This window comes from Mesocricetus auratus, unplaced genomic scaffold (genome assembly GCF_017639785.1).
Source record: "Mesocricetus auratus isolate SY011 unplaced genomic scaffold, BCM_Maur_2.0 Super-Scaffold_100009, whole genome shotgun sequence".
Taxonomy (NCBI): domain Eukaryota; kingdom Metazoa; phylum Chordata; class Mammalia; order Rodentia; family Cricetidae; genus Mesocricetus; species Mesocricetus auratus.
This window is the reverse complement of record NW_024429193.1, coordinates 48,054,646-48,078,874: the sequence shown is the minus strand read 5'-3', so window position 1 is coordinate 48,078,874 and position 24,229 is coordinate 48,054,646. Positions and strand designations below refer to the sequence as shown.

Here is a 24,229-nt window from a genome sequence, read left to right as displayed (position 1 = left end):
CTGCTTCAAGTTCCTGCTGGGCTCTGCCCCAGAGCTATGAGCCCAAATAAGCCTGTTCTCCCTTGAGATGCCAATGTCAGAGCATCACTGCCACTAGTAGGGATGGGGGAAGGAGTTCTGTGGCCCCAAATCCCGACATCCAAAGATAGCCTTGGACTCCTCCTCACGTGTAAGCACCTATAACTCAACTCATTGGGTCTCTCTCTCTCTCTCTCTCTCTCTCTCTCTCTCTCTCTCTCTCTCTCTCTCTCTCTCACACACACACACACACACACAGACACGGAAGTAGAAGGGGGACTGATGTGAAAAATGAGATCTGGAGAATGGGGAGGGGGACAGAAGAGGGCTATGGAAAGTGGGTTTGGTCAAAATACATTACAAACATGTATGAAAATAAAATGCAACCAGTATCCATAATTAATATATGCTAATAAAGAGCAGGGGATACAGCTATATGAGTTTAATTAGGGTTTTTACATGAGCATAGGTGTAAATAGCATCTGTGCTATCTATAGGAGCATGGATGGGCAACGTACTAGTTGCTGTACCACTGAAGAAAAGACCTCCTCTCCCCAGTAATCATTAACTGCCCACAGCTCCTCACGAGCCCTTTGCCGTGTTCACAATGATGTCAAGACAGGTACAGTCTTGAACAGATCTTGTGTAGGTAATCATAGCTACTAGTGAGGCAGGACTGCAATGACCATTTCACAACACTCCTACTCTCCTGGCTCTTAGACTCTACCACACCCCCCATTTTTAGGACTGAACACTCAAGTCACTTATTCTCAGCATCTAGGTGTCTCTGTGTAGCCACTGTTACTACAAAGCTGCTTTGACCAAAGCTGAGAGCGCAGTACTAATCTATGGGAATAAACGTAAGTATCTGGAAGGCTGTGTAATATGCACAACATATCTATTCAGCTAAACAATAGTAACTTCCCTATTAGGGTATATAACCTCCCCAACCACAGACTTTTGACTAGGCCTACTGTGCCAGGCGTGAATTCTGTCCTGTGGATTGGGCTTCACATTAAATCAGAAAACGGCTGGCTACCCACTATTGAAAAGTGGGCAATTCTTGCCTGGGAGGTCAGAAGGTAGCACACATGGTCCATAGCAAGGCAAGACTGTTGATGACTTCTTCCTAGCAGCCTATAGCGCCCTCTGGTGCTATGAAAGCTAATCAACCCAGAGTAAGCTTCCTGTTCAGTTCCAGTGTGACTTATGCAAGCGATTTCTCCAGCAATATTATCTTACCAACTAGATCTGGTGGGCCACCAGCCACAGAAGCAAGAGATGGAGAGACGGTTTAGCTACTAAAAGAACATACAGCTCTTCTAGAGGATCCGAGTTTGGTTCCCAGCGAAAAGTTTCTACACCTGGGATAAGCCTCTCTGCCGAAGCAGCAATCCAAATCAGACCAAATCTAACCGAATTAGAAAAAGCCCACGTTTAATGGATACAACGCTCCAGGATGGGCTTCCAGTCCCTCAGAGAGGAGACGGGGAGGGGAGACTGGAAAAACCATGAGTCTGTTTTCTGGGGGGCAGTTTAAATGTCCCGTGGGAGTGGTCTTGAGCATTTCTGGGGGAGGGGTTATTATTTGGCGGGCTTTCTGAGACGCAGCAGGGTTTGGAGAGAGATACGGGAGGGGTCTTGGGTGGAACTTCCACCAGAACATTCCAGACTCTCTGGGTACAGGGATGCCAGGGGCTGGGGTGAAGCTTCCATCAGAAGACCCAGCACCTGCGTTTTGTAACTCCACCTCTAAGGTATGTTTCTGGCCTCTGCTGGCACCCGAAGTCACACGCATAGACACACACATTCATAATTAAAAATAAAATAGACCTCGGGGCCAGAGACATGGCTCAGCGTGTTTAGATCATGTGATGCTTTTGTAGCGGGGTCCCAGTACCCACATGGTGATTCATAAACATCCATGACTCCATTTCCATGGGATCTGACCCCCTTTTCTGGCCTCTGTGGGTATGAGACACACATGCGGAATACATAACACGTACAGGCAAAACATTCACACATAAGTAAATCTAAAAATACTAAAATCTTAAAAAGTTGTAAACAACATATATGTACCCAGGAATACCGAATTACGTACCAGCGGTAATTCATTGCCAGTTAATTTTTGTATCCACTTCTAGGGTGGAGGTAGGGATCTTTGGTGAGTTTTTTTTTTTTGATATTTCAAAGCAAGAAATTGAAAATGAACACAAAACAAACCGTAAATCCTACATGCTCTATAGTGTGTCAATTCTTATTTGCCGGCTTCAATGTGGTGCTACTTAGAAAATTATGGTCGCGGCTAGAGATTTCGCTCAACGGTTAATAGCACTGGCTGCTCTTCCCGAGGATCCAAGTTCAAATCCCAGCACCCACATGGCAGCTCACAACCTCTGTAACTCCACAGGCAAAACAATACACAGAAAGTGAAATGAATCTTGAAAAGAAAACTATGCTCGAAGTAGATTCGGTTTTATTGCAAACACTATATCAAACATATAAAAAATCAAGCTAATACTAAGAAAATATACTTTGCATCCCTTTAAGGCGTTTGGCTTTCTTCCCTCGGTTCCTCTGAACTGGATTGGTGGTTGGCTAATTGAAAAGCCTTAACTTCAGAGTTGGGAGCGAGGCCCGCCCCCGGGCCCCGCCGCCCGCGGCTCAGCCAATCAGTGGCGCGCGCGGGAAGGCCGCCCAGCCGCGGGCCGAGCGAGTCGATGAGTCGGCGCTGGATCCCGGAGCCCGCGCTCGGCGTCGGAGGTGGGTGTCTCGCCGTCTTCCGCGTCAGTGCTGGCCGCGGCGGCGCTGGGTAGGCAGGCGGGACCCCCAAAATGAGTGGGTGCGCCCGGATGTGTCTGGGTGGCCCGCGGGGCTGCGTGGGCGGCGGTGCGGGAGGCGTCGGGCGGTGTCAGGGCTTGGGCCTGTGGCGAACCCCTGCTCAGTGTCACACGCGGGCAGGTAGCGCCCGCCAGTCATCCCCTGCCTCACCTTCCGTTGCCCTGTGAATACTGAGCGGCCCGGCCCAGGGAAAGAGCACTCTTGCTCTTGTTATTTTTGAAAGCTAGGCATAATCTGCAACAAACACTGGGGGCCAGAAAATGTATTTGTTGTAGCTTATGGTCTAAAACTCCAAGTCTGTTTTGAGTATATAAAGTTAAGAGGTGTCGTAAGCCAGTGTGTTTATGGCTAGTTGCGAAAACGAGTCAGGTTTTCTCCGTGATTCTATGAATATTTCTTTTTTGGGTTTTCGAGGCAGGATATCTCTGTAGCTTTTGGAGGCTGTCTTGGAACTCGCTCTGAAGACCAGGCTGGCCTCGAACCTGGCTGACACTGAAGTGTTCCTAATGTGTGCCCAGACGTGCAATTTCCAGCATCATCTGGACACACATTAGAAATACAAATTCTCAGCCGGGTGAGGTGGTGCACACACCTTTAATCCCAGCACTTGGGAAGCAGAGGGAGGTGTATCTCTGTGAGTTCGAGGCCATCCTGATCTGCAGAGTTCCAGGACTACACAGAGAACCCCTGTTTGAAAAACCAAAAAGAAAAACGGTAAAAGAGGTAGAAACAGAATAGCACAGGTTGTTTCGATAAACAAATGCAACATATGATGTTTTTGTGGTGATGTTTTGTTTGTTTTTTTGAGCCAGACTCTTTATGTAGCTCAAGCTGGCTCCAACTCAGAAACTTGCTTTTAAAATAAGCGCTCAGTAGGTCTAGATGGTGCTTTGGAGGGAGTGCAAGATTAGTCCTAAGTATTTTCTTCAGAATTCTAGCCTTAAATTAATGGCCACAGGACTCTGACAGGAGGGCTTGAATTCCCAGCTGATTGTATTTTTGTTTTCTTTTGTAACCCCCCCCCGTTTGGTTTCTCAGCTCATTCTGCATTGTATCCGACCGGTGGTCTCCGGTCATTTTAACCACTCTAGTCTTAGTTAGCTCTGCACCTGCTGGTCATTATTGGAGAAAGTGACATGGTTGCCAGTGGCAGGTTTTCAAGGTCACCTTCCTTTATACAATACCCTCTGCTTTTGTTTGCTAACTCTCCACTTCCCCCGCCCTAACCTCCCTGTTTATTTGAGAAAGTTTGTCTTCCTTCTCATGCATTCTATTAATGAAGTGCATGGTGCCCACGAAGTGTTACAGGGTGCCTTTCCTGTATCCTTGGTTTTATAAACTCCCATCTTTGCAAGCCTCAATTCAGCTTATATACTCTCACCCCCCCTCCTCCTCCCTTCTTCTCTTTCTTTTGGTTTTTCGAGACAGGGTTTCTCTGTATTTGTTTTGGAACCTGTCCTAGAACTTACTTGGTAGACCAGGCTGGCCTCGAACTCATAGAGATTCACCTGTCTCCACCTCCCGAGTGCTAGGATTAAAGGCATCGCCACCAACGACTGGCTCTCACCTACTTCTTAACTCTTTAGAATTAGGTCCTTCACTCTTTTTTTTTAGTAAATGGTCAATGAATTAACTCATCCAATGACCTTTTCTCAAGCTCTACTGAATGCTGAATATGACTAGTACTTGTTTCTTTCAGCCAAACCCTTGGTGTCTTTTTAAAAACATTTTCCCTTTATTTTTATTTTATGTTTATGTGTGTTTTGCATGCATGTGGGTCTTTGTGCTCTGTGCATGCAGTACCTGCTGAAACCAGAAGAGGGCATCTGATGCACTGGAACTGGAGTTAGAGCCAGTTCTAAACTGCCGTGTGGGTGCTGGGAATGGATCCCTGGGACCTCTGTGCTTCTACCCCAGAGCCATCTCTCCAGCCCTTTTATTGGTGTCTTCACTTTGCGTTTCTTTCTTGCTCTGTTAAGTCTTCATGTTCTTCCACAATTCTTCTGCAGCTCTATTTCTTCTCATTTAAAATATAAAAATAAAACACAGTCACTCAGTTTTTCTGTCTCCAGACTATGAGATGATGTTAGTATTAGATTTTATATTTTCTAACATAAAAGCATTAGAAGTATCAGTTAGTTGAGTATATGCCTATGTTTGATTTATTCCTGCAACCATCATAAAAGGAATCTATGGATTGTAGACATCTAGTCTTCTGTGTCTAAAGAAATCTGTATTAGTTTTCTAGGACTGCCATAACAAAGTATCATACACTGGACTGCTTAAATAACAAATCAATTTTCTGGTTCTGTAGGCTATGTGGGTGCTGGGAATTGAACTCAGGGCCTCTGGAAGAGCAGCCAGTGCTCTTAACTGCTGAGCCATCTCTCTAGCCCCCTGATAAGACTATTTTTATTCATCCCAGATACAAGAGAGCAACGACAGACCAAAGAAACAATTCCACCCAAGTCTAGCTTAGTGACTAATGAATGTATTGGGGTTACTTATGGCACATGGGGGCAACTGCATCTATAGAAGGGAAAGGTACACTATACCAGGGATGTGGAGGCACTTGGAGGAAGCTGTGTCTTTGAAGAGTCCCCTCCACCCCCCAGCAATTGTTTACTTTTTGGGGAGGACTTCATCAGGATGTAAGCCTGCCTGGCTTCCTGGAAGAGAGTACTTCAATGGAGAGGAAGCAGCTTGCATAATGATTTATAAACGGTTTTATTTATAAATTTATAAATGATTTACAATGGTTTTCACATTGCCTTCCTTATTGGTCTATATCTTAATTTCTTCTTCTTGGGGGATCTAGTTCTACTGTTTTGTTTTCAGTTTAAGAAATTCAGGGGTGGCCGGGCGTTGGTGGCACATGCCTTTAATCCCAGCACTCGGGAGGCAGAGGCAGGTGGATCTCTGTGAGTTCAAGACCAGCCTGGTCTACAGAGTGAGTTCCAGGACAGCCTCCAAAGCCACAGAGAAACCCTGTCTCAAAAAAAAAAAAAAAAAGAAAAAAGAAAAAAGAAATTCAGGGGTGAAAGTGCCTGAAGACCTGAGTTTGGTCCCTAGAAGCCATGTGAAAAGCTGGGTACAGTGACACACATCTGCAGTCCCAGCACTGTAGCAACAGACAGGAGAACAGGCAAATGTTCACCCGCTAGCTAGACAGATAAGCGTCACAGTGGCAGAAGCAACCAGAGAACCCCTGCTTCAATAAGGGGAAGGCACGATGAGACTCCCAAACAGTTGTTCTTAGGCTTTGGTGTGTGCACAAGTGTATACACACACACACACACACACACACACGTAAATAAGGAAATAAATTCACGAGGCACACCTACAGTGTCAACTCATCATGAGACTCAGGTAGGAGGATATTTGAGCCCAGGATTTTGATGTTAGTCTGAGCAATATAGCAAGACCCAGTACCTTTAAAAAAAATTGGGCAATGGTGGTGCACACTTTTAATTCTAGCACTTGGGAGGCAGAGGCAGGGGAATCTTAAGTTTGAGGTCAGCCTGATCTACAGATCAAGTTCTAGGATAGCCAGAGCTATGCAGAGAAACCCTGTCTCAAAAACCAAAACAACAGGCTGGTTTGTTGCATTTCAGTATATTCACAGATGTGTCTCACCATTATCACAGCTTTAGAGTTGTTCATACTTGTATCCTTCAGGGACATATAGCCCCCAAACCCAGCCTTAAACACACATTAATTGGCTTTCTGACATATGTTTGTATATGTGGACATTCATATGAATGGAATTGTATTGTCTCTTCTGACTGGTTTCTTGTAGTGCATTTTATAAAGGTTTCATTTATATATCCTTTATAGCTACCACATTTTATTTACACATGTTGTAGTTGATAAACTTTTGGGCTCCTTTCTGTTTTTTGACTAGTTTGAAAAATTGTGTACCCATTCATATAGAAATTTTTATGTGCACATATATCTTTTGGATTTAGAAGAGCTAGGAGTAAAATGACAGTGCCATGTAAAAAAAAAATGCCTATATTTTAGCTGGTCATTGGTGGTATATGCCTTTAATCCCAGCACTTGGGAGGCAGAGGCAGGCGGATCTCTGTGAGTTTGAGGCCAGCCTGGTCTACAGAGGGAGTTCCAGGACAACCTCCAAAGCAATACCAAGAAACACTGTCTCAAACAAACAAACAAAAAACCCTATATTTTAATGAGGCTACTTTGTATATATATTTAGATGTGAATACCATCTTATTGTATTTTTTTAAAATAGTGTATTATGCATCCCAGGCTGGCCTCAAAGTCAGTATGTAGCTAAGGATGACCTTAAACTTCGGATCCTCCTTCACCTACCTCCTCAGTGTGAGGATTACAAGTGTACAGTTTATGAGGTACTGGGAATTGAATCCAGGGCTTTCTTCTTGCTAGTAAAGTGCTTTTAACTGAGCTACACCCCAATCCATTTTAATGTTTTGCTTTTAATTTCATGTCTATTCTTTATGTTCTTCATTCGGAAAGTGTTAGTTCTTGAAGGAAGTAATTTTTATTAACAAAACAATTATTTAAAAGCTAGTATTTCACTGCTTTTTTAAAGCTGTGTTCAGGATGCTGTGTCGGCTGCTCCTTTGTGGATGTCTTTTCCTGATGACTGGTCATGCTCATGATGATGACTGGATTGACCCAACAGACATGCTTAATTATGATGCCGCTTCAGGAACAATGAGAAAGTCTCAGGTATTTATTTTTTAAATGCACTGATAGCATCTTGTCTGCCATGACCAGAGCTCTGAGAGTCATATAAATGATTAGCAGTCCATGCAAGGTTCTATCCTGATACTTCCCCCTTTCCTTCCATGCAGGGTTTTGAACTAGGGCCTTAACATAGACAAGCATTCCCGGTCTGGTTATTTTTGCTTGAATCTGGATGTACTGCCCACTAAGCCAGTTTAGTTTTGGTTCTTAGCATGCATGTATAGTTGATTCTTCTTGGTGATTTGATGCAAGTGAAAAATTTAAGAAGCAAAGTAATAAAACGATAGACTTTTAGTCTCTAGTCATTGGAACCCATTTTACAACTGAATAAGATATCTGCTTTGATTTAGGTGAAATATGATACATTCGAGAAAAAGGAAGTGAGCCCTGACTTGTCAAATGCAGAGGAATTAAAAGACTGCTTGCACAGACTTGATTCTTTAACTCACAAGGTTTGTTTGTTTGTTTTTTCCATTCACAATTTAAATATCGTTTATTTTAAGTGACTGTGCTGACTAGTTTTATGCCAACTTAATGTAAACTGAGGTCATCTGAGAGGAAGGGAGCCTCAATTAAGAAAATACCTTCATGAGATGGGGCCGTAGGCAAGCCTATAGGGCAATTTCTTAATTAGCGATTGATGGAGGAGGGCCCAGTGTGTGGGGTCACCCCTGAGCTGGTGGTCCTTGGTTCAATAAGAAAGCAGGTGGAGTAAGCCAGTAAGCAGAACCTCTTCATGGCCTCTGCATCCGCTCTTGCTTCCTGGTTCCTTCCCTGCTTGAGTTCCCATTCCTTCAGTGATGAACAGTGATGTGGAACCAAATAAACTCTTTCTGCCCCAAGTTGCTTTGGTCATGGTGCTTCATGACTGCAATAGTGACCCTAACTAAGACAGTTACTTGTGTTCGTGTCTTTCCTAACTTTTGCGTTTGTAATGTTTCTGTGTACTATACAGTTATATATTTTTATTGATAGAGTTTAGTTACATCTTGTTTTCTCACATAGTAGTTACTATATTTGTATTTCATGTGCACTAGTGTTTTTGCCTGCATGTGTGTCTGTATGAGGGTGTTGGAGCCTTTGGAACTGGAGTTGCAGACTGTTGCAAGCTGTCATGTGGTTGCTGGGGATTGAACCTGGGTCCTCTGGAAGAACAGCCAGTGCTCTTAACTGCTGAGCCTCCTCCCCCATCCCAGTACTTACTATCTTTGTAGTAACATTTATTATAATTATTTGTGAGATTATTAACTTGTTAGTACAGGAACTGATTGTATCTTGATTATTATCACCTGCCATAACCCTGAGCCATCGATGATGTATGTGAGCAGATGAGAAAATGGCTTATTAAAGGTTGTAACAGTTGCTCTTGCAAAGATAAAGGTGGTTATAATTTAGTATGGGTAGCTCTTTACGCTTTTTAAATTTTTGTTTGTTTTTGAGACAGGCTTTCTCTGTGTAGCTTTGAAACCTGTCCTGTAGGCCAGGCTGGCCTTGAACTCGCAGAGACCTCCCTGCCTCTGCCTCCCTCCCTCCCTCAAATGTAGAGTTTATCTGAAAGGAAACGGAGTGTTAGGGAATTTGAGTGTATTTTCTGGTCACTGTGATACCACTGTTGGTTCTATAGACAGTGAAATGGTTGTAGCCTGGAGGGAGGAGGGAGGTTGTCGTGTGGTCACTGAGGAGGTGCAGTGGTGCTGATGGTCCCAAGTGGCACAGCGACAAGGCTGAAGAGAACAGACAGATGCAAGGACAAGGGCCAGCGGTAGATGGTGGCGGGAGCTGTGTCCGTCTTGTGAGCCAGAGTGCTCACTGAGGCCCCCGTGTCCCAGTCAAGCGCTCAGTCAAGCACTCCGAGCACCTGTTTGCCGTCGCTCTTTAGGCACACTTACAGTAAACCTATGCATTGTCAAACAAAACAACAACCACATTGTTATTTAATTCTGAGAGCATCACCAGGCTAGAATGTAGTTGTTGCTTTGTTTTCTTTACTCTCTGGGAGTCCACCACCCAGCTCCCACATAAAACAGGACACTTATTCTTACTTATGAATGCCCAGCCTTAGCTTGGCTTGTTTCTTGTCAGCTTTTTCAACTTAAATTATCCTGTTTCTGTTTAAGTATGTTTTGCTTCTGGGCTTTTTTTTGGGGGCGGTAGGCAGGGGGTTGAGACAGGGTTTCTCTGTAGCTTTGGAGCCTGTCCTGAATTTGCTCTGTAGACCAGGCTAGCCTTGAACTCACAGAGATCCACCTGTCTCTGCCTCCGGAGTGCTGAGATTGCCCTGCTGCCTCTGGGCTTTTACCTTTCTTTATTCTATATGTCTTTCTTCCCTTCTTATTCCATGGCTGTTTTATGGCTGGGTGGTTGGCCCCTGGCATCTTCCTCTCCTTTTCTCTCTCAAGCCTAGACTTTTTTTTCTGCCTGGCAGCCCTGCCTAGCCCTCTCCTGCCCTGCCTAGCTATTGGCTGTTCAGCTCTTTATTAGACCAATCAGGTGTTTTAGACAGGTAAAGTAACACAGCTTTACAGAGTTAAACAAATGCAACTTAAAAGAATACAGCACATGGGAGGGAGAGAGAACTGTCATTGGTATGTAAAATGAAAAAAGTCCTTTTAAATAAATAAAAACATTTTAAAATTAAATATTAAAAAGAATGCAGCACATCTTTGCATCATTGGGCAAATATTCCACAGCACAAACAAATATAACATATCTTAAACTAATGCTCCACAGTACTACAACTGCACCTTCTCATTATCATTTGATGCTATTGACTTTCTTGTATGATTACAGGTTGATGACTGTGAAAAGAAGAAAATGAAAGATTATGAAAGTCAAAGTAATCCTGTTTTTAGGAGATACCTAAATAAGATATTAATTGAGGCCGACAAGCTTGGACTTGTGAGTATTTGATAACATGATACTAATCATTGTAGTAGATGTTTTCATTATTTGTTTCATATAGGAAATTGTGTCCTGTATGGGGCACACATCTGCCATCTTCTCATTCAGGAGGTTGAGGCAAGAAATTTCCAGTTCTGGATCAGCCTGTAACCCCCCCAAAAATAGAGCCTCGTTGTGCTTTAACAGAAAATAACCTGTTTATACAAAACGGTGGGAACCATTCAGCACCACAGTGGCGCTGTGGAAGCTGAGCCGTACAGACCACACTGTTTCCCTGAGACCTCTGAGGTTAGCCCACCAGCGCCACCTTTCCCATCCTACCCGTCTGCTCATGGCCCCATTGCCATGCTTGCATAGCCACAAAATATAAAATCATCATTTGAGGACAAGAAAAATGTGTTTCAAGTACGTAGTCTTTCTCTTCGCTGCTTATGGTGTAGCTCCTACTTTGTGGAATTGTGTATCATGCACATATGTTACTTACGATGGTGAGAGTTCCTTGTATTGTTTTGCAGTGCCAGAGAGCAAACCCATGCTCGGCCATAGTGTTACCACCGGGCAGTAACCCTAGCTCCAATTTCCCACGTATTTTTATTGTTTATTTGTTGTTGTTGTTTTTTCAGAACCGCTGTGCAAGGCCCTGGATTTGGTAACTCAGCTGCTTTGTTTGAGGTCCAGTACCGCAGATCACTGTTTTTATTCCTGCAATTTAGTGTGGCCTATTACATGCTACATTTTCCACACACAGGGCAGGGAGGAGTTCTTTAAGTAATTTCATCATTTGTAATGTCTCCCAAATGTGAAGTGCCACCTACTATCCCTACATACAAGAGACCTATGATGTGCCCTACAGAAAAAACATGTTGTGTAAACTTCATCCAGGCATGAATTACAGGACTGTTGGCAGTGTGTTCAGTGGTAATGAGTTACTAATATTTCTAATTAAGGTGCCAACAGAAATAAAGTTGTATCAGTTGACAAGTATTGAGACCAGGGGTGCACAGGAATTTAACCCTGTGTTTCTGGTAGGACTGTGGCACAGCACTTGCAAGTGGCTTTGTAGAATCTGTGTACTTCACACAGTGAGACTAACTGTGCCTTAGTGAAGCGTCTGGTATCTTTTTTATTTTTAGAATTCTGCAATGTGTTTAGTGCTTTTTACATGTATTTAATGCTAGGATCTGAGGATAAGTATATATTGTATTTATGAAACATTACAAATTAGTACACTTTTTTTAGTGGTGCTGGCACCTAGAACTGTTTACACCTTTTTATATTGAGTCCCAAAGTGTTTTTTATGCTTTGAGATAAGGTCTCAGTATGTAGCCCAGGCTAACCCTGAACTTGAAGTTCTTTGCAACATCCTCCTGAGAGCTGGGATTGCAGATGTGCGGAATCGTATTTGGCCCAAACTGGCTTTAAGCTTAATGTTTCGGCCATCGTGGGACTAATCCAGACCCCCTGAACGTGGGTGTCAGTGAGGAGGCCTTGGCAATCTTTGGTGCCTTGGGCACTAGATCAATATTTATCCCTGGCATCTGAATGGGCTTTGGAAGCCCATTCCACATGGAGGGATGCTCTCAGCCTGGACACATGGGGAGGGCCTAGACTCTGCCCTGGATGATATGATAGACTTTAGAGATCACCCATGAAGGCCTCACCCTCCCCAGGAAGTGGAGTGGGGATTGGGTGGGGGTTTGGGAGGGTTGATAGGGGGGCAGGGGAGGAGCGAAGGGAGAAGGAGCTGGGATTGACATGTAAAGCAAGCTTGTTTCTAATTTAAATAAAATAAATAAAACAAAACATAAAAAACCAAAAACTTAATGTTTCATTGAGCGATGTAATAATACAGTCATCTTTCATTGAACAATGTAATAATTCAGTCATCTTTCTGTTGTGATGCAGCCTGATGAAAACAAAGTTGGTGTGCGGTATGATGCTGAGATTCTGCTTACAAGACAAACCCTGTTGGAGATACAGAGGTTCCTCAGTGGAGAGGAGTGGAAGCCAGGAGCCTTGGATGATGCCTTAAGTGATATTTTAATCAATTTTAAGCGTCATGATTCAGAAGCATGGAAGTGGCGATTTGAAGACTCTTTTGGAGTGGATCCATATAATGCGTTTATGGTAGGATGACATGAGGGTGACATAGATGCTTCATTGAAAAAAATACTTCCAAAACACCAGCATAGTTGAGAATCTGTTCTTAGTTGCTCGTTTCTGGGATGAGTAAGTGGGGAAGACCACTTAGCAATGACACTGATTCCCGTTTCTGTTATAAGGTACTATTGTGTTTGCTCTGCATTGTGGTGTTGGTAGCTACGGAATTGTGGACACATGTTCGCTGGTACACGCAGTTGAGACGAGTTTTTATCATCAGCTTTCTCTTCAGTTTGGGATGGAATTGGATTTATCTATATAAGGTATTAAATAAGTTTGGGGTTTTGTTTGCTTTGTGCTTTTTTGTTAAATATAAATTCATAGTAACTGGAGACGATCAGAGCCCTCTTGGAGCAGTCTTGCCTCAGGTGTGGTTGAAGACAGTGGTTGGGTTAACAGTGATGGAATAAATAAATGTGGTTTAGGGGTCTGATCAGTTAGTGAAGAAAAGCAGTTCCTTTTGTCACCTGCTTACTATCGGCCATCAAACAGCAAAATGGACACATTTTAGAAACTTGTAATTCAGGAAATGAGCTTTTATTCTCTGTTAGAAATGACACCAAAATTATGACAGAAAATGTTATCTCTAAGAATTAGGCTTTTTGAATATAAAAGTTTTGTATGGTCACTGTAGAGAAATTAGAAAACAAAGATACAGGAAAACTAATTTTTAAAACTCACATTAATCTTATTACCTATGAGTAATCGTTGTTAAATTTTTATCTATTTTTACTTTTTTGAGAGACGGTCTCCATATGTAAATTAGGTTAACCTTGAACTCAGCTCTGCCTACTTTGAACATGCTGGGATTAAGGACATGGCCTGTTGATGTTTTTTAAGTATTTTTTTTTCCAAAATTTTTCCAGCATTTTAATCATCTTTCAAAATTGGAGGGCTGGAGAGATGGCTCAGCCGTTAAAGGCTAGGCTCATAACCAAAAATTGGAATAAGATTGTAGAAATTTAAAAGGACTTTTGTTAACAGAATAGTCTAATCACCAAAGGGACATTTTAACTTAGTCTTCCTGGCAAGGTGGGTCAGGACTTCAGTGAGTTTCCTAAAGCCTTTGTGTTAGTCTTGATGGAGTGTTGATTGCTTTAGTGAGTTCCCCTGGGAACGTGGCTTTAGGAAAACTGTACACCTGCCCCTAGATGAAAAAGAGGCTCAGATCTGTTACACAGAACACTGCATATAGGCTATGTATATCTCTCAGTACTTGAAATCATCTGTGGGACCCTTATACCTAATATAGTGTAAATGCTGGGTAAATGGCTGCACATGTCTAATACCTATACAGTTTTTCCAGCCAGTTATTGAACAGTAATCATTTATGTTAAACCCACCCAGAGCAAAACACCCTTTTTCATGAACTATAAAAGAACTTGAATTGTTTATATTTTCAGTCATGGTATGAACTATATGTGAATTCCTTTTCAAAAATTGTCTTGCTAGTTGGTGGTGGCACATGCCTTTTAATCACTTGGGAGGCATTGGGAGGCAGAGGTAGTTGGATTCCTGTGAGTTCGAGGCCAGCCTGGTCTATAGAGTGAGTTCTAGGACAGCCAGTGCTACACAGAAAAACTCTTGAAAAATAGCAGCAACAAAAAATATTATAAAAAGATAGTTTTTCGGGGGCTGGAGAGATGGCTCAGTGGTTAAGAACACTGACTGTTCTTCCAAAGGTCCTGAGTTCAAATCCCGGCCACCACATGGTGGCTCACAACCACCTTGAATGAGATCTGGTGCCCTCTGCTGGCATGCAGGCAGAAGGCTGTATACATAATAAATAAAAAAAAAGATAGTTTTTCATCATCATAATTATGTACAAAGATGGTACGAGGCATTGTAGTTGTTTTTTTAGCCTTTTTATTGCATTAAGACTGCTTTTCTAGCTGGGTGGTGATGGCACACGTCTTTAATCCCAGCATTTGGGAAGCAGAGGCAGGTGGATCTCTGTGAGTTTGAGACCAGTCTGGTCTCCAAAGTGAGTTTCAGGACAGCCAGGGCTGCTACACAGAGAAACTCTGTCTAGGGGGCGGGTGTGGGGGTAGGGGCAAAAAACCCCAAAACAACAACAACAACAAAAACCTCACTGCTTTTCTAGCCGGGTGTGCTAATGTACACCTGTAATCCAGCACTTGAGAGGTGCAAGCAGGAGGATTAAGAGTTCAAGGTTGTCGGGCTGGAGAGATGGCTCAGAGGTTAAGAGCACTGACTGCTCTTCCAGGGGTCCTGAGTTCAATTCCCAGCAACCACATGGTGGCTCACAACCATCTACAATTCAGTCTGGTGACCTCTTCTGGCATGTAGGCAGAACACTGTATATGTGATAAATAAATAAATCTTTAAAAAAAAAAAAAGAGTTCAAGGTTGTCTTCAGCACCATAGCAAGTTCAGCCTGGGCTATAAAAGACCTTGTCTCAAAGAAAACAAAGGGGGGGGGAGTGTGCTTTTCCATGAACTAAAAAAAAAGTCTTTTAAAATGTTGTTTTTCTTAGTTTAGTCCAGATATAGTGGTGTGGGTCTTTAATCCCAGCATTAGTGAGGCAGGAGGACAGCCTGCTCTACAGATTGAGTTTCAGGCCAGCCAGGGAGAACCTGTCTCAAAAAGCTTAAGCTAAAAAAAAAATTACAGTCTTGCTTGGATAAATGATAAAATGTTGGAATAAATTTTGTTGGATTGTCAAGCCAAGCCTTCATTGTCAGCTTTCTTTCCTGCCTCCCTTTGTTCTGGTCAGGTAGCTTTTGCTCAGCATCAGGCTAACGTTGCCAAGATGGCACCATTAAATGATGTGTGTGCTGAGAAGATGGATTGGACTGGAAGTCTCTGGGGTAAGGTGGCAGTGTTTTAAGTGGGATTCTAAGATTCAGGGAAAAAAACCAAAACCCACCAGTAATGACACAATTATGGAGTGCCATCTGAGGCTTCTGGTGACTTCTTTAATATGAGAAGAACATGTACAGGGTATATGCTAGGGCTGGAGGAAGGTAATCCAGACATGACCCTGCCTTAAGATAAAAGGGATGGGATGAAACTCTGTGTTAGAATCTTGCCCACCTTGTGAAATACCCAGGGCTTATTCCCTTTTCAAAAACAAACAAAGTGAAAGCAAAGAAAACATACCTTCTTAAGTTTAAACAGTAGTGACTTACTGAACTCACCTAAAGTCACAGGAAAGACAACAACTGTTTATATGTGGTTTCGATGTTTTCAGTCTCCTACATTAGACTGCAGGTTCCTAGGCTCCCTTCTCATTACCTACCCCATAGCATTTTCTAGATATAATAGCAGCTATTTTAACTTTAGTCTCCTTAGATCCTACAGTTTAGTTTTGTTTTTTAACTAAGTGAAAATTTATTTTTTTATCCTTCCCAGAATTAACTTGGATTTTTTATAGATTTGTTGTTTTGAATTTGGTGTTTGTCTGCATGTATTTTTGTGCACCACATGTGAGCCTGTGCCCAAGGAGGTCAGATCCCCTGGAACTGGGGTTACAGATTGTGAACCCCGTGTGGGTGCTGGGAACTGAATCTGATATTATGCAAGAGCTACAATACTCTTAGCCACTGAGCCATCTCCAGCCCTCTGTTGTCCCCTTTTGTAACTTGTGGGATTAGACCAATTCAGCTCGGGTTCTTGGCTTCAGGAGACAACGTGCCTCCTCTAGTGCAGGCCAGTTTCCAAATGTGCATAAGGTTGCTTTAGAAAAATTAAGCCGGGCGTTGGTGGCGCACGCCTTTAATCCCAGCACTCGGGAGGCAGAGGCAGACGGACCTCTGTGAGTTCGAGGCCAACCTGGTCTACAAAGTGAGTTCCAGGACAGCCTCCAAAGCTACAGAGAAACCCTGTCTTGAAAAACCAAAAAAAAAAAAAAAAAAACAAAAAAAAGGAAAGAAAGAAAAATTAAGAGATTATTCTGTCTTAAAAGTTTTGTCAGATTGACTTTTTAAAGTGAATTTTTATTGAGATAATTAGAGATTATTTCCTCCCAGTTACAACATTTGCACAGGTACAAGAGTACGCTATTGAGCCAGGATATTAACTGACCTGCTAGTTTTATTCATGCTTCTCGGTTTTACTTATGTTTATATGCGTGTATAACAGCTAATTATTTTTCCTTTGGAAATCTGTAAAATAGACCTTTTTTGTCTCCATAAGATTTGTCAAATTTGAATGGATTTTGAAAATATGATTTTAGACTTGATATTAAATAGTTAACGTTACAGAGAGTCTATTTAAATTCTAAAACAACTCAAAATTTATTAGTGGGTGGGCAAGGATGGTCAAAACCAAAGTAACCTTATTTGTGAAATATATACAACTTTATTTTTCCTTAATTGATTTTCTGTTTCTCTATGTAGAATGGTTTAGAAGTTCATGGACCTATAAGGATGACCCATGCCAAAAGTACTATGAGCTATTATTAGTCAACCCTATTTGGTTGGTTCCACCAACAAAGGTATAGTGTATTTTGTAATAATTATAGTATCACAAACTCTTTGCCTTTATAAAGGATTGATAGGGTTAATAATAAACCTTTGTCCTAGGAAAAATACTTCCATTAAACTTTGGTCTTCAAATTTAGGTGGTCATGGAGTGTACCTAACAATCTTAGCATTTGGGAAGCAGAGATGGGAGGGTAGAATTCAAGGCCTGATTAGGGTAAAGTTTGAGCTATATGAGAGCTCCACTCTCAAAACAATACACAGAAATGTGCATTTAATTTGTGTAATTTGAGCCTGAGTGCACAGTGAAGTTTTGCACGTGGATGTCTGTCTTTTGAAGAAGTTAATTTGCTCTGATCTTTGGTTTTAGGCTCTGGCAGTTACATTCACTAACTTTGTAACAGAACCATTAAAGCACATTGGAAAAGGAACTGGTGAATTCATTAAAGCACTCATGAAAGAGATTCCAGTGTTACTGCAGATTCCGGTGCTGGTGATTATAGCATTGGCTGTCCTGGTTAGTACATTAGCCTAAATGCTGATAATTAACAAAATTGTAACTTATAAAAAAGAAGGCAATTTAAAAACCATTAGATTTCTTTGGATTAATATACTGTGCTCAGAGGTATAATACAGGTGATTTATTTTTATTTTTAAATTTAAATTAGAAACAAGGTTGCTTCACATGTCAATCCCAGGTCCCTCTCCCTTTCCCTCCTCTCCTCCCATACCCTCCCACTAACACCCCCCCATGCCCTTTCCTTTCCCCAGGGAGGGTGAGGCCCTCCATGGGGGTGTCCATGTCTGTCATTTCATCCAGGGCAGGGCCTAGACCCTGCCCCAAGAGTCCAGGGTGAGAGTACATCTTTCATTGTGCAATGGGCACCCAAAGTCCATTTGTATACCCGGGATAAATATTGATCTACTACCCAAGGCCCAAAAGATTACCTAAGCCTCCTCACTGACACCCACATTCAGGGGGTCTTGATCAATCCCATGCTGGATTCCCAGCCATCAGTCTGGGATTCAAGAGCTACCCCTTGTTCAAGTCAGCTGTTTCTGGGTGTTAAACCAGCCCAGTCTTAACCCCTTTGCTCATCAATCCTCCCTCTCTGTCTCTGGGTTCCTTGAGTTCAGCTCAGTGTTTAGTTGTGGGAGTCTGTCTCTGCTTCCATCAGCCATTGGATGAAGGTTCTGATCTGGCCATGGGATTGTATGCTGGCACTCTCCAGATCTATGTCTAAAATCCATATATGAGAGAGTACCTACCATGTTTGTCTTTTTGTGACTGGGTTAACCTCACTCAGGATGGTTTCTTCTAGTGCCATCCATTTGCCCGCAAATTTCAGGATTCCATTGTTATTTTCTGCTGAGTAGTACTCCATTGTGTAAATGCACCACATTTTCTCTATCCACTCTTCAGTTGAGGGGAATTTAGGTTGCTTCCAAGTTCTGACTATTACAAATAATGCTGCTATGAACATAGTGGAACAGATGTCTTTTGAATATATGCCTAAGAGTGGAATTGCTGGGTCTTATGGTAGGCTGATTCCCATTTTTCTGAGAATCTCCATACTGATTTCCAAAGTGGCTGTATGAGTTGGCACTCCCACCAGCAGTGAAGGAGTGTTCCCCTTTCTCCACATCCTCTCCAGCATAAACTGTTGTTGGTGTTTTTTGATTTTAGCCCTTCTGACAGGAGTGAGATGGTATCTCAGAGTTGTTTTGCTTTGCATTTCCCTGATGACTACGGATGTTGAGCACTTTCTCAAGTGCCTCTCAGCCATTGTAGACTCCCCTATTAAGAATTCTCTATTTAGTTCTGTAGCCCATTTTTAATTGGATCATTTGGTGTTTTGGAGACTTGCTTCTTGAGTTCTTTGTAAATTTTGGAGGTCAGCCCTCTGTCAGATGTGGGGTTAGTGAATATTTTTTCCCATTTTGTGGGTTGCCTTTTTGTCTTGTTGACTGTATCCTTTGCCTTACAGAAGCTTCTCAGTTTCAGGAGGTCCCATGTAATAATTATTGACCTCAGTGTCTGTGCTACTGGTGTTATGTTCAGGAAGCTGTCTCCTGTACCAATTCGTTCAAGGGTACCACCCACTTTCTCTTCCAAGAGGCTCAGTGTGGCTGGATTTATGTTGAGGTCTTTGATCCATTTGGACTTAAGTTTTGTGCATGGCGATAGACATGGATCGATCCGCATTCTTCTACATGCCAGCATCCAGTAATGCCAGCACCATTTGTTGAAGATGCTTTCTTTTTTCCATTGTATATTTTTAGCTTCTTTGTCAAAGGCCAGATGTTCATACATGCATGGGTTAATATCAGGGTGTTCAGTTTGATTCCATTGTTCTACCTGTCTATTTTTGTTCCAATACCAAGCTGTTTTCAGGACTACAGTTCTATAATAAAGCTTGAAGTCAGAGATGGTGATGCCTCCAGATGTTGCTTTGTTGAATAAGGTTCTTTTAGCTAACCTGGGTCTTTTGTTTTTCCATACGAAGTTGATCATTGTTCTTTCAAGGTCTGTGAAGAATTTTGCTAGTATTTTAATGGGGATTGCATTGAATCTGTAGATTGCTTTTGGCAGGATTGCCATTTTTACTACGTTGATCCTGCCTATCCAAGAGCATGGGAGATCTTTCCATTTTCTTATATCTTCTTTAATCTCTTAAGGTGATTTTTAATGAGTTGAGATTTTATATATTTCTCTAATCATGTTTGTAGGCACCATAGCAATGGTTTAGAATAATTTTTTTAACTTTAACTTGACTACACAGGAAATTGGTTGATTGCGTCCTCTGTAGAGAAATGAAGCTTTACTCCAGTCTAGTTTTGCAGCAGAAAGGGGTGGAGGAGGAGTGGGTATGCATGCTGAAAAGCAGTTGTGTGTTGGGGCAGGGGACCGAAGAGTAAATGTTTGTTAAAAACATTGCTTGTAGTTCGCCCGCAGTTGGTTCAGCATCTTGTTTATGGCCAAGACCTTCCCAAAGCAATTGCTGTCTGAATGAGCAATGAAGACTCCCAGGGTTTGGAATTGCAGTGCTGTACGCACTGACGAAATTGTTCTCTTGGGTTTTGTCTTGTGCATGATTATGAGATTGCGTGGTTAATAGTTTTCATCATTTGCCCTATAAGAGTGTGAATAGAAACATGAGCAGTGACCAGGCTTTTAAATTCATATTTCTAGAACTTTCTAATTTAAATGTCTAGGCCTAAGAATACTCTTGTTATGAATTCAAAATGTATCAAGCTGATTGAAATGTTTATGTACTATTGAGTTATTTAGTACATTTCATTGGCTACTTTGGCCTCTGAGTTTTTAATTAAAGAGTGAAATTAATAGTTTTCATACCCACAAATACTAAGATGATTTTGTTAAATCCTGAATAAAATAGATCCTCCTTCATTACCTGCCAGTCACTAATTCCTCAAAATGTATTTCATTTCTTTACAGAGCTTCTGCTATGGTGCTGGAAGGTCAGTTCCCATGCTGAGACACGTGGGTGGTCCTGAAAGAGAACCTCCCCAGGCACTTGAGCCAGGTGACAGAAGACAGCAGAAGGAACCTGAATATAGACTCCATGGTGGAGCAGGTGATGCAGATTTCTCTTACAGGGGCCAAGCTGGCTCCATTGAGCAAGGCCCTTATGACAAAACGCATGCGTGTAAAAGAGATGTTTTGAGACAGACAGACACTGATGTGAGATTTCACACTGGCAACAAGAGCCCTGAAGTGCTCCGGGCATTTGATTTACCTGACACAGAGGCACAAGAGCGTCCAGAAGTGGTACCCAGCGTAAGTCAGCAATTGTTTCTTTTGCTGCCTGTTCTCTCTAGGCCCAAGACCTTCTTACAGAGATTTGTGTTTATTCTTTGCCCTCTGTCAAGTCACTAGTGGTAGGATTAGCTATCCTCTTTCGTTTTTGTCCTCAGAAAATGAGATTTACTTTTTATGTTAAATGCCATTTACCTGTATTCTTTACAACAGATGGTATTTCCTATGAAAACGAGCAGGAAGCCAGTGAGAATGAAATTTCGGCTTTGACAAGATCAGAGAGAAGGCCTCACTGAGGGCCTAGAGTGCTAAGGGACTGACTGCAGAGCTCTGATGGCTCAGCCCGGAAGAGAGGGCTGGGCAGGGATAGAGGCCTGCTTTCCCCTTCTCTAAACAGAATCCCATCGCTTTTGAGTGTAGAAGAAAGTAGTCGCATGGCTGGCTAGACTGCACTTTTTACGGGCAAGATAATGAGTTCTTCAGTATTGATTTTTATCAGCAATCCTAGGCATTGAACCTAGGGTCTCACACATGATAGACCACTGAACTACATTTTGTAGCATCACTTTTGGTTTATTTTAAAGGGACATTTCCTTTCTGCCTGAGATAGGAACTGGTATTGTCATTTGCAATGTTTGAGTTTCAACTAGAAACCTTTGAGAAAGCTCTAAGTATGAGAGACTCTAGAAATGACAGAAATCTAGCTGAGTTCTTTTATGGGTGTAATGTGGCTAGATAACCTGAGACTATTCCTTCCAGCTTTTGTAGCTGTTGATCACCTGTCATTCTAAACCCCTCTAAAGCTGTCGACCCTAGTGGCCCTGGGAACTCTCTGCTCTGCCATGCCCCACATGTACATCCTTCCTGATCTCCTCTATGCTTGTTCTACCTTGGTGACAGAGGCATCCATTTTGTTGTTCACTGTCCAAAATGCTGTGTGCCAATGCGTGTGCGCACACTCACACAGAATCTTCAGACTTTACTCATATCATCTTAATATTTAATCTTCCATGTGATCATCGTCTGTCTAGCACCCACCTCACTTTTTCTGTGTGGCGTGTACTTCAAATGTAATACTCTTGTATGCTGTCTGATTCATTCCCACACTTAAGTGTGGGTTCCTATGGGAGCTATATTTGTATTTTGCTCCTTTATTCAGCACCTAGAACTTAAAACAGGCTCAATAGATACGAAGTGATTGTTCTCACCAGTGGGGAGAGGTAGCCAATCCTCTTGACCTCTTTCTCCTAAGCAGGGTCAGTAAACCAGCTTATGTGTTCCCATTCCTCCACATACAGTTCTATGAGGCTTAGAGCTTTAATTATGATGAAGCTCTAGAACTAGGATTTTTAAATGTTTGGAGCATACTACAATAGATTTGGATAAGAACTTACATTTTATTAAATTTAATTCTGTATTTTAAAGCATAAATCATCCAGCATAAATACAAACCTCAAAGAACTTGGTGAACTCCCAGGAGAAAGCACCCCAACAGAACACAGCTCTCCTGACAAGGCTGTCTCTGGCCAAGCTGCAGGGACTGTGGAAGGCTCACCCACAAAGAAGGCCCCGCTGAAGCTAGACTCTGATGGCAGCCCACAGGGAGGCGCCACACATAGCCCATGTGCAGCATGTCGGACTGATCCTGTCAGCAGCCTGTGTGGCTAAGGAACATGAAGTCATCGTTGAAGTTTGTAAAGTATTAACTCTTCATTCTTCCCTAAAAATGTACTGACATTTCCTATAAAGCTGCCAGCTTTACATTAATTTTACAGACCACCAATCTCTTAGCTGTTAAAATGTATCTTATAATTTTAGAACAGGGTTGTATACATGTTTAGATGATGCTATGGCATAATATACTGTAATTAAGGTGACTGAATGACAGTGATGAAATAATTTTGTTAACAGGCATTTAGAAGAACCAGTTAATCAGTGTATGTTAGCTGGTGGAAGGTCCTATGAGACCTAGTTTACTAACAGAATAATTGGTTGGTTTTGAGTTAGATTCAGTGTTTAATGCAGGCTGGTAATGCTGCAGCTATGTTCCAGGAAGGTCACCTGCTGAACAATGTGACTTTCTGCTTACCAGGCCTGCTTCCTTGTCATACATTTTATATTGGGTCTCACTAAGACACACCCGAGGCTGGCCTGCTTCTATCAATATTTCACTGTCACACTTCATCAGTGACAATAGCTTTATTCTCCACCACAAGGTGCTGGATTTTCAAACACCCAGGTTCCATGTTCAGAACTCAGCCAGTTGATGCTATTCAGTTTTTATTGTGGCAAACTATATTGTCTTGGCTAAGTGCGATTCTGGTTTTCAGAGAGCTGTAGATAGAGAGCAAGATGTATTTACTGTGGACAGATTGTCAGTCAACATTTTTTACGTCAACATTTTGTTTGTGATTTTTAAAATGCATTCTCCATTTTAAACCTTAAAAAAAAAGCAATTTACATACTTTGTACAAGTCCCTGGTTAACATGCTTTCTATGCTCTTAGGTGTCCTTGTTGTAACCATATCCATACTGTATACTGTTTTGGAGGGGGTAAAAATTATCCCCTCCTAAACAGAAGGATTTTGCAGTAAGACATTACTATAGCAGACATGTAATGAATGGATGCATAGTTTATTTAGATTCTGAACATCTGTGTGTAGAAGCAGTTATCTCTGTGGACTGGACCCATTCCCCCTAACTGGAAATGTACTCCCAAGGTGGGACTTGACCTTTGAGCTCTGGTATAATTCTGAAGAGAAATAAATATCTCCTGTAACAGATGTTCCTGAGACGAAAGGCAGTACTGTTGCACTACTGCTTGCTTTTAATCCAAAAACGAACACTTTTAAAACATTTACAACCTCATCTTTGTATTTTCATTGCAGATGCCCATTTGGGAATGGAATCTACTCTGACAGCTAGCAAAGCAGCATGCTGCTCTTGAGTGATGACAGCAATTCAGGGAAGACTCAATTAAAAACAAGGTGAACCTATCAAGGCCAGTTTATTGCAGAAAAGAGAGAAGGTTGTCTCAGTTTACTAGCAAGTATCTGTCACTGACATTAAAGCATATTGCAACTGGCTTTTAAGAAAATAAGAACAGGATAGGTAGCTGTTAAAAGCACTTTTTAAAATGGAATAAATAACTTACAGGATCTTAAGAACACTGTAAACACAAAATAAACACTTATTTTTACATTATTTTGATCTAGCATGCATTCTTGCTTTCTCAATGAATTTTCTTGTAAGAAAAATGTCTTCCCCAAATGCACGCCAGAAGATCATTCATTGTCTTGTAAATTCATGTTAGTACACTGGAGGAAGGCAGGGTCTAATGAGGGCTGA

The 24,229-nt window shown here is 42.0% G+C and overlaps 1 protein-coding gene across 4 annotated transcripts; it reads left to right on the top strand.

Annotated features, from left to right (window-relative positions):
• Positions 1 to 2,659: 2,659 nt before the first annotated feature.
• Positions 2,660 to 24,085, top strand: Clcc1 (chloride channel CLIC like 1). 4 transcript variants are annotated; one of them, XM_005076651.4, is made up of 12 exons: positions 2,660 to 2,781; positions 7,436 to 7,575; positions 7,944 to 8,045; positions 10,384 to 10,491; positions 12,400 to 12,621; positions 12,777 to 12,917; positions 15,393 to 15,486; positions 17,017 to 17,114; positions 17,471 to 17,617; positions 20,561 to 20,902; positions 22,307 to 22,571; positions 23,770 to 24,085. In XM_005076651.4, exons 1-11 carry the CDS (start codon positions 2,739 to 2,741, stop codon positions 22,547 to 22,549), a joined length of 1,680 nt encoding a protein of 559 aa, XP_005076708.3. In that variant the 5' UTR covers positions 2,660 to 2,738; the 3' UTR covers positions 22,550 to 22,571; positions 23,770 to 24,085. The 4 variants fall into 4 exon arrangements, with proteins under 4 accessions (XP_005076708.3, XP_012973572.2, XP_012973570.2 ...); XM_013118118.3 differs by having other exon boundaries at positions 22,307 to 22,575; XM_013118116.3 differs by having other exon boundaries at positions 22,307 to 22,580.
• Positions 24,086 to 24,229: the final 144 nt, after the last annotated feature.

Coding starts and splice junctions, on each gene's coding strand:
- Clcc1 (XM_005076651.4), top strand. CDS start 2,739: ATGAGTCGGCGCTGGATCCCGGAGCCCGCGCTCGGCGTCGGAG. Junction 10,492..12,399: donor AGGCCGACAAGCTTGGACTT/GTGAGTATTTGA, acceptor GTTGTGATGCAG/CCTGATGAAAACAAAGTTGG. Junction 12,622..12,776: donor ATCCATATAATGCGTTTATG/GTAGGATGACAT, acceptor TTCTGTTATAAG/GTACTATTGTGTTTGCTCTG.